The sequence below is a fragment of the Desmodus rotundus genome, chromosome 3 (genome assembly GCF_022682495.2).
Source record: "Desmodus rotundus isolate HL8 chromosome 3, HLdesRot8A.1, whole genome shotgun sequence".
In the NCBI taxonomy this organism is placed as follows: domain Eukaryota; kingdom Metazoa; phylum Chordata; class Mammalia; order Chiroptera; family Phyllostomidae; genus Desmodus; species Desmodus rotundus.
This window is the reverse complement of record NC_071389.1, coordinates 19,831,533-19,841,351: the sequence shown is the minus strand read 5'-3', so window position 1 is coordinate 19,841,351 and position 9,819 is coordinate 19,831,533. Positions and strand designations below refer to the sequence as shown.

Below are 9,819 nucleotides of genomic sequence, written 5' to 3'. Positions count from 1 at the left end.
ATTTTGGTATTTATGGCGGCGGATGAGGGGTGGATACTGGAACTAATTCCCTTGGATACTGAGGGACAACTTAAGCATTTGGGGAGCCAGAAATTACATGTTGGTTTTCAGCTGTGTGTGTGTGTGTGTGTGTGTGTGTTGCAGGGAGTGGGGGAGTTTGGTGCCCCTGACCTCCATGTTGTTCAAGGTCAACTGTATTTGTTTTCTCGCAGGGAGCAAAGAACTGCTTCTGGACTACTATTCCACTTTTAAATTCCTAAGAGCTTTTATTGCATTTGAATTGGTCTGAAATTCTGAGCATGGTTAAGGCCTCACCAGAGATATCTAACCAGAGACTCAGGTCCTTTCCCGAGTCATGCTGCCATGGCCCTTTGCTGTTTCTACCAGTCTTGTCATAAAAGTTTTACCTTTCCTCAGAAGTCTTAATTAATCCTACTCCATTTTACTCATGCTTACTTTGTATCTTCAGAGTATGTAGTATTAATATGAAATTTTAATGCCCATTATCAAATATATATATTTTTAAATTCTTAACTGAGGATATGTTTTATTGATTTTAGAGAGAGAGGAAGGGAGAGAGAAAAACATTGATGTGAGAGAGAAACATTGATTGATTGCCTCCTGTATGCGCCCCAACCCGGGATCGAACCTGCAACCTAGGTATGTGACCTGACCAGGGATTGAACCTGCAACTTTTGGTGTATGGGATGATGCTCCAACCAACCAAGCCACCTGGCCAGGGCTTTCATCATCAAATATTTTTCACCCACTTTGATTATTTTAGGATTTTGATTCTGGATAACGTTTGTATGGTGTGCTCATAGAACTCCGTAGATACTTGTGAGACTGGATGTGCTGCATTTTAGTATCATTCAGAGGTGGTATGTTGTCCCTTATCTCAGTAAGTATTTGGAGGAAGAGAACAAAAAAGAAAATTTTGAATTTTTAGAAAACTTAACATTCTTTAAGTGCTAAGAGGAGGAAGGGGAATCCATGTTGAACTAAGCTAGTGAGCAAAGAATAATAGCCCCTTGATGTGGCATTATAGAGTATTGTAATAGGGAACAACTGTATGGTTTTTAAAGATTGTGAATGTTGTGTTTTATGAAAATAAACATCAAGCCAGTATCAGACAAACTGGATAGACGATATATTTTAGAAGGACAGTAGCAGCTCCAGATAGAATGAATGGGTTCTTGTCTATTTGTTTTGTACTAAGTATGCAGAGAGATGGCTGTGAAGTATAACGTGATTTATGAAAAGCAAGTTTAGGAGAGGAAGTGAAGTGTAATTTACCCGGTTTTAGGGGAAACTTGGACCAAAATGCCCTAACAGCAGAAAAATTTCTGGGGCTCAAACAAAAGAATTTGTGCTGACAAGATGTTATTTGGAATGTTGTTATTCTGTATCCTGACATAGAAAGCTTCCTTCCCCCACTTTTTGGTGGCAGATACTTAGACAGGACCAATACATTTGACAAAATAGGGAAATGAAAGAGTTAAGTTGACCCATAAACTGCTAAGCTCTGAAACATATATTTTAAATAATGCTAACAATAGCCTGGAAGTTTTTGCTTTGCATGCTGCTCCTGTGCTGTAGGTTATTTTGAAAGGTGATTCAAATAACCTTTTCCAAGTATCTATTTTGCAACCTCAGGGAACTTGCAGCTGTTATAGTCATTCAAACTGTCCTGATGTAGGTCAGAAAACATTTCAAAGTGGTGTTGACAGGGTGGATCCAGGTGTCCTTTTGGATTTTTCCTACTGAAATTATTTTATTACAATTGAAGTTTTAAATCTCAAATATCTTTATTAAAGAAATAATTGGTTCAGTGGTTCTTGGGTTAATGTATGTATAGTGATGTTGGAAACTGAGATGATTAATTTTTTAAATTTATTTTTAGAGAAAGGGGAAAGGAGGGAGAAAGAAAGAGGAAACATCAATGTGTGGTTGCCTCTCGTGCACCCCCTACTGGGGACCTGGCCCATAACCCAGGCATGTGCCCTGACTGGGAATCAAACCAGTGACTCTTTGGTTCGCAGTTTGGCTGGCACTCAAGCCACTGAGCCACAGCAGCCAGGGCAGATGATTAAGGTTTAAATTGTTCTCCAGGGCAATTACTTAGTGTTTTGAGATTGTAGAAAGTAAGATGAAAGGAAAGAAGAAAACAAACTTAGGATTTAATTTTATGGGAAGACAGCTGAGTTTGAGATAGTTCTTATTGTATAAAGGAGGTTCATAGTTACTTAGAAAAAGAATGTGCTGAAACTTAATATTAAAAAGGTTTGGGAGTCTTAAAATACACATAAACTAAAGTCTGTGGAGAGGATAGTCATGATACCTTTGCCTGGAAATGAAAGTATGCATGAATGTAACCAACTTAATAGAGTTAATTAACTTAATTTTAAAAGATTTACTAAAAATGGTAAGATTAATGCCCAGTATTAGAATTGTGCTGTTAGGGTTTTTAATGTTATTGCTGGTGTTCAAATAATTTTTTAGAAAAAGTGAAAATTGGCTGTAGTATTGTTACCTCCATTTAAATTTATTACTGAAAGGACAAATTTAAAAAATTGGATAAGAGATTTAGCTGGAGAATTGCTAATATTTAAAAGAACAATGAAGTACAAAATCAAAAGTAAATATTTTCAAGTGTGGCATGAAAATATATAATGAATTTTAGTCTTAACAGTTATTCATAGAAATAGGAATTACTAGAAAAGGACAACTACTTCTAATCACTAGGGTACATACAAACTTGAAAACCACTCCCTTTTCATTTGAGTGGGAGCAGGGCCCACAGGACTTGAGTAAATAACTGTCACTGTCCTCAGAAGTGCTGTGGTTGTTGGTTAATTGCTTTCCTTTCCTTTCTGAGTGGTAGGCCATGTATCTCCTGCTGGTTCTGAAATGTTAAGATATTTTCCCACCATTAAGGTCATAATTTCTTTTTATAGAACTTATTGTTGATTTCTGTACTGGAACTTGATTCTTAAGTTCCCTCCTTAAATGAGGAAGTAGAAAAGTGGGAATAACCAAGGGAGTAACTATGAAACTTTTTTTTTTATCAGTAAAGAAGCGTCTTGCTATTTTTAGCTTGTTTACAGATGTTTTGGATCCTAATTTGTGTAGAATTTAATGGATACCTCTTTCTTTGTTAATTCCCCAGGACTGTAGTCAGTAGGGCAGGAGAACTAATATTAATTAGAATTGTCTGTGTTCAAGGATCCAGGTGTATTCAATTTTAGTTTGATAAATGCAACAGTAGCAGGATAAAGAAAGATCAGTAGCACAGAGAGTAGAGCTGTTGTTTCTCTAGGGCTGATGAGTTGGGAGTAGGTTATGAAAGATGAGTGAAATTTCAGTTTGAGCCCAGTTAACCAGAAGATGAGTGTTTAATTAGCAAAGATGAGTTCTTTTTAGTTTACTAGTCTTAAGGTACCCTCCCCCACAAAATGGTCAAAATGCAATAGATAAAGTAGCACTTCCCAGAGGAATTTCCCTAGTTCCTTGATGGTTGTGAAGATTTTTTTTTTTTCACACTCAGATGGGACATTTATTAAAGCTGGGGACAGTGAAACAATGAATAGCTTAGGGTAGAAGAAGCAACAGGAGAGCCTAGGCTGGGCCGCTTTGGCTCATGGCAGTCAGAGAAAGAGGGCCTTGGAGACAGGTCCAGGGGGTTAGCCCTGGAGAGCTGCTGCTGCTTGCTGCTCCCACGGTTGCAAGTATCATGGGCTTCCAGCTGTGAAGATTTTATGCTCTGTTGTCTGAATAGTTTCTGAATGTTAAGTGAGGCTTTTACAAGTTCTTAGAGTTACTGAGAGCCTTGACATTTTTTTCAGATCCTATGTCCAGCCTGTGGACAAATCCTTTTGGCTTCCACCTCAAAGTATACTTTAAAACTGATCCCTTCTCATGTTCCGTATTTCTGCTACCCTGGTTCAAGCCATCACTATCTCTTTCCTGGACTATAGCAACAGGATCTCCCCGCTTCCACCCTTACTACTCATATAATGTTTCCACATAGCAGCTAGAGCGAGCCTTTTATGCATAAATTGTCACTTTTGCTTGAAATCTCATTTTTCTTCAAATAAAAGCCAAATATTGGCCTATAGGCACCCACTTATTTCTCTGACCCTATTTATTCCCTTCCCTTCTTTGCGCTGGTAGAACAGGCCCCCCTTGAGGTTCCTAGAACACTCCAAGCTTGGCCCCACCTCATAACCTTTGCAACAGCTAATCCCTCTGCCTAGAATGCTCCCTCAAATATCTATTTGGCTCACACCTCCAGGTCTTGGCTAAAATGTCACTTTTTTCAGTGAGGCCTTTCCTGATAGCCTTATTTAGAATAGGAGGCACTGCAGATGCCCTTGCTTTGCATGTTCCTCCACAGCAGTGGCGTGTTTTATTTGTCTTTCTCTGCCTACTAAAGTGCAAGATCCATCCTGACAGGAGCTTTCTTTTTGTTTTTACTGCTGTTGCTGCAACTATAAGAGTATGTGACACATAGTATGTGTCCAGTAAATATTTGAATTAATAAATTCTTAACTAGCCAAATTGCAAGGAAAAACTAACTTCAGAGAATTATATATATATATATATATATATATATTCACTGTTGACAGATTATTCGTACTTTAAGGGAAGTGTGGGTGTCTTCATTGAAGTGAAATAAATTTGTTTTAGGAACAATTGTTGCAAGGTTTTGGTCTTATATACAGTATTATGCTTTCATGTTGCCTGTTTGTAGAAACCAAGCTAACTCAAATTTGCACCACTTCCTGTAGAATTTCTGGTTAAGAAAAGTAACAGTAAATATATGCTTACTTGTCAGACCTTTGCTTTTAGATTTTTATTTTCTTAGATCTAGAATACTTTATTGTGCATTTACAGTATAACGTGTTGTTTTAATTTGGTGAATGCTGGCATAACCCATCAAATTAGAGGGTTTACTGTATCATTTGCTTTAATTTGGAAATAGAAAGAGGTGATTTCTCAGTGGAAAGCTTGATGTGAGTGGCTTGACAGGATTTTCAAAAGGATGCCCAGTAAGTTTGAGTTACACAAAATGGGACTGATTTTGTAAAGTTCGTTCAGCCTTTAAATTCCCTCTATTTGTATTCAGACTTAGATTTACAATTGCCAAAGTAGTACCTGAGTTTTTACGCAGTAGTTTAGTCTCTTTAACAAAGAACACTGTCTTCCCGGAACAGAGGGGCTAGCCCTCTTGAGGCTCTTTGTGATCCCATGGTTATAGCACGGTTAAGAAAGTAATTAAATTGTAAATCTTTATCACCCTAGAATTAAAAATAAATAAGCTAACATTATGTACATGAAAAAAAGTTAAAATAGTTCAGAAGGTAAAGTAAGTCATGCTCCTGGCTTTGAGTTCCCCCAGGCAACCACTGTTATTTCTTAATTTTCAAGACAGTTCCTGGGTATGGAAGCATATATGGTACTCACAAATATTCCTGTATATACTGTTCCATGCCTTGTTCTTTTCACTTACAGTGTCTCAGCCATCTTTACATAACAGTTCGTATAAATCTGTTTTATTCTTTTTAACCTCTGCATAGTTTTCCATTTTAAGAATGTGCCATGATTAAATGATGGATATTGTATTATTTCATGCATTTTGGTTTTCGATTCTCATCTAGGTTGATGTTAGCCGTAGAGTATTGACACTAGACATTTAAATTCTACCACAGTCATCTTCAAAGTTTTAAGTATTCTGTTATGTTATTGACTTTGTCTTATTTTAGCTTGGTAGGCCTCTCCTTATTTGCTGATTTTTCAGCCCATTTCTTCATTCGTTTTCCCCTTTCTCCCTTCCCTTCCTCCTTTCCCTCAATTTAAAATGATTTTTCTGTTATAGACCATCCTGTCTAATCCTCCGGTGAAGTTACATTCTTTTGTTAAAATTGGAAATGTCCCAAATTCAACATTTTATTTTATTTTTTAAAAAGCTTTTAAAGATTGTATTTATTTATTTTTAGAAAGAGGGGAACGGAGGGAGGGAGCAAGAGAGGGAGAGCAACATCAGTGTGTGGTGGTCGCCTGTCATGCGCCCCCTACTTCACAACCCAGGCATGTCCCCTGACTGGGAATCAAACTGTCGACCTTTCAGTTTGTAGGCGGGTTCAATCCACTGAGCCATACCAGCCAGGGCTTGAAGATTTCATTTATTTACTTATAGAGAGGGGGAAGGGAGGGAGAAAGAAAGGGAGAGAAACATGAATGTGTGAGACATACATTGATTGGTTGCCTCTCATGAACCCCCAACTGGGGGTCTGGCCTGCAACCCAAGCATGTGCCCTGACTGGGGATCAAATTGGCGACCTTTTGGTTTGCAGGCAGATGCTCAGTCCACTGAGCCACACCAGCACTGAGCCACACCAGCCAGGGCTAAATTCAACATTTAAAAAGTTAGGTTCCATAAAGATAAAAGTAAAGGGTGGCCCTGCCAGTGTGGCTTAGTTGGTTGAAGAGTCATCCTGTAAAACAAAAAAGGTTGCAATTTGATTCCCCATCGGGGCATATGCCTAGGTTGTGGGTTTGGTGCCCAGTCCAGACATGTACAAGAGGCAAACTGATTGATGTTTCTCTCTCTCCCCCCCCACCTTCCTCTTTCTCTAAAATCAATAAGTATGTCCTTGGGTGAGGATTAAAAAGAAAAGAGTTAAGGGTGGAGAGAATATTTGGATGGATATTTGAATTTGGTAGCTATTACATGTCAGGTAAACAAAACAAACCAAAAAGCCTCTTCCAACACCTGGTAAATTAAGGCAAGAATCAATTTTTATTTAAGTAGATAGAGCAGAACTAATGCTAGAGAGAGAACTTTAGAAGAAGGTTTTTCTGTAAGGGGTACAGGTGCTGAGTTTGTGCTAAAATACAGGGCTTTGTAACTCTTGTACTTTCCAGCTGTGATACGTTGTTTATGATTCTTTTACAGACGGTTTGCTTCGCATTCTTATGGGTTTCACAGGAATGAACATTAGTTATCTGAATTGACAGGTGCAAGAACATTTAACTGTTGATGTGTAGTTGAACCCTTGGGGGAGGGGGAAGGAGCAGAAGCTTGCTTTTATCATGTATCTGTTAACATTAATAGAACATATTGTTTCATTTGGAAGAAATTCTTTTGCTGGGGATCTCAATATGGTGTTGAGAATTGAAAATCGAATCCCTGGCCGAGTGGCTCAGTTGGTTGGAGCATTGTCCCCTGTACCAAAGGTTGCGGGTTTGATCTCCTGTGACCCCCCCTTGGGGGCATTTACAGGAGGCAACCAATCGATGTTTCTTTCTCTCTCTCTCTCTCAAAGCAATAAACATATCCTTGGGTGAGGATTAAAAAAAAAAGAATTGAAAATCTAATAATGAATTGTCCTTATCCCTGGAAGTGGTCCTTCCAAAATGACTTGAAAGAATAAGATGGGCTAAAGGTTGCTCTCTTTGCTGAGCAGGCAAACACTGGAGACTAGGTAGAAAACTTAATGCTAGAACTGTAACTTTTAAAACCTGGCCATCACTACAATGTAGGTCTTTCAGTGCCTTCACTCAGCTGACACAGAAATTATCTGCGATAACATCATTAAACCAAAGGGATTCAAGCAGGTTAGAATTTCCTTGTGTTTTGCTCTGTACTGTATGCAAACCATTGTTCTTTGAGTAGTTTACCTTATTTATCTCTTCTCTCCTTATTATAAGGTCACAGAGTTGCAGATGGATATCCAAGTAAATATTTGAAAAGTTACACTTACATGAAAAAGATTATGGCTTAAGTATGTGGGTACCTCCATTAGTCAAAATTGGAGGAAAAAGAAATAGGGAGTTAGGAGTCCTGGTCTCTTGTCCTTGATCTGCTACTAATTAGTAGTATGGTCTTATTTGGATGTTAACTCATTTCAATCTCTCTGGATCCCAAACATCATCTTTTTTTTCTTTTTGAAGGTCAGAGTAGTTTGATTTCTAAGTTTCTTCTAGTTCTGTAATTCCTTGACCGTTCACAGAGCACTCCATGAAATGTGCAATCTAAGGTGGCTGTGTTTTGGAGGTACAGTTAGAATTATGAGTTAGGAAGAGTGATGGTGTGTGTATTTTTATTTTTGTTAGTTGAGTGTAGAAGTTTTGCATTTTTACTGTAGTGGGTAACTCATTTTGCTGAGGTACTGAAGTTCTTAGAATGCCATTTTGAATTTTTTATCTTTCATATTTTAGGAATGTTTCAGTTTTGTGTTTGTGTCCATGGTGATAATGTCACAAGTATGTAACTTACAAAATAAAATGCCCTAAGAATATCTATAAAAAGAAGACTTGAGGATAGATAGATGAATAGGCTTAAAAGTTTGTAAGCCCAGGTTCTTTTAAATCTATATTTCACTTTTTTCTGCAAACAATTCTGTAGTCATTATCTTTCATGTCTTTTTCTGTTGGAACACAATTACCTTTTGTAGAGACTTCTAAATAAGCATTCATTGGAAGCTTAAGAAAGAGTCAAGTGAAAGAACTTGACTTTGTCCCTGTTTCCAGAGGAAATCATGGTTATGTTGACATTCTGACTGAGCCGGCTATGAAGATTACTGTGTTTCAAAGCAGGCTTAAAATGTTAAAATTTTACCACTTCTTTCTTGCCTTGTTTTTGGTAGGGATTAATATTTGGGCAGGAGGATGCTGTATGAATCATTGACCTTTAAATGCTTTTGTGCTTCTGAGGTAGTGATGTGAGAAATAGTAAAAAGGTAAATTGGATTAGAAAGTAAGAGGATAGGATTCATACATTGGCTGAGTCAGCTGACATGGAACATTGGAAAAAATACAGAACTAACAAGACTTGGGTTAGAATTTGGGCTCAAATAATTCATTCACCTTAGACAAGTCACTTCACTTTTCTGATCCTCTTTCCTCATAAGTAGTAACAACTACTCAGAGTTGTGAGGGAAAGAAGCTAATTTTTTGAAAGAAGTGCTTTATGGACTAGTATCCTAATTGGGGGCCAGTGCATATACTTTGGATAGAAAGAATTAAATCCTCTATCCCTGGCTGGTGTGGCTCAATGGATTGAGTGCCAGCCTGCAAACCAAAGGGTTGTGGGTTAGATTCCCAGTCATGCCTGGGTTGCTGGCCAGGTCCCCAGTCAGGGGTGTGCAAGAGGCAAACACATTGATGTTTCTCTCCCTCTCTTTCTCCTTTCCTTTCCTTCTCTCTAGAAATAAATAAATAAAATTCTTAAAAAGAATTAAATCCTCTAAGTGGAATTTTGGTAAATATTGTCCATCCATTTATAGGTAAATCTTACTTTAAGCAAAGAATATATGTGAAAGACTTAACCATCAAAGCAGAAAAAGATTATTGTAAACTTTATGAAGAGTCCATGAAGAGGAGATTTCTTTAAGGATCTCTTAGTTATTTAAAAATGACTTGAGTTAAATATAATCTTGTTAGCACAGAAACTTTGATTATTGGATCTTGTTTTGAAAAAAGAAAGACATATTTGACTTTTGAATCTCAGGCTTTTAAAACTCCTGGTATACACTTTTACCCTATTCTTGATAGATGGCAATAATTTAGAATGGTGACATTTTAGATGTCTTTGGGCTCATAAAGAATGTGTTCTTGACTTTGAGCATTGTGTTTATGATGCTATCAACCTCCAGTTCATTTTGCTTATGTTTTTTTCTCTTCCAGGTTTTTTGTTGGAATATACGTTGTACATTTATGGCGATTCTGAGCGTGAGGGCAGACTTCTGCCAGGCTCAGCACAGCGTTTTTGCTGACAAGTGAGCTTGGGGGTTCTATGTGCCATAATTAACATTG

At 37.7% G+C, this 9,819-nt stretch overlaps 1 protein-coding gene across 1 annotated transcript; it reads left to right on the top strand.

Annotated features, from left to right (window-relative positions):
- Positions 1 to 9,720: 9,720 nt before the first annotated feature.
- LOC128780448 (uncharacterized) lies at positions 9,721 to 9,786 on the top strand. The gene has a single exon (XM_071220869.1). The coding sequence runs from the start codon at positions 9,721 to 9,723 to the stop codon at positions 9,784 to 9,786; it is 66 nt and encodes a 21-aa protein (XP_071076970.1).
- The last annotated feature ends 33 nt before the right edge of the window (positions 9,787 to 9,819 follow it).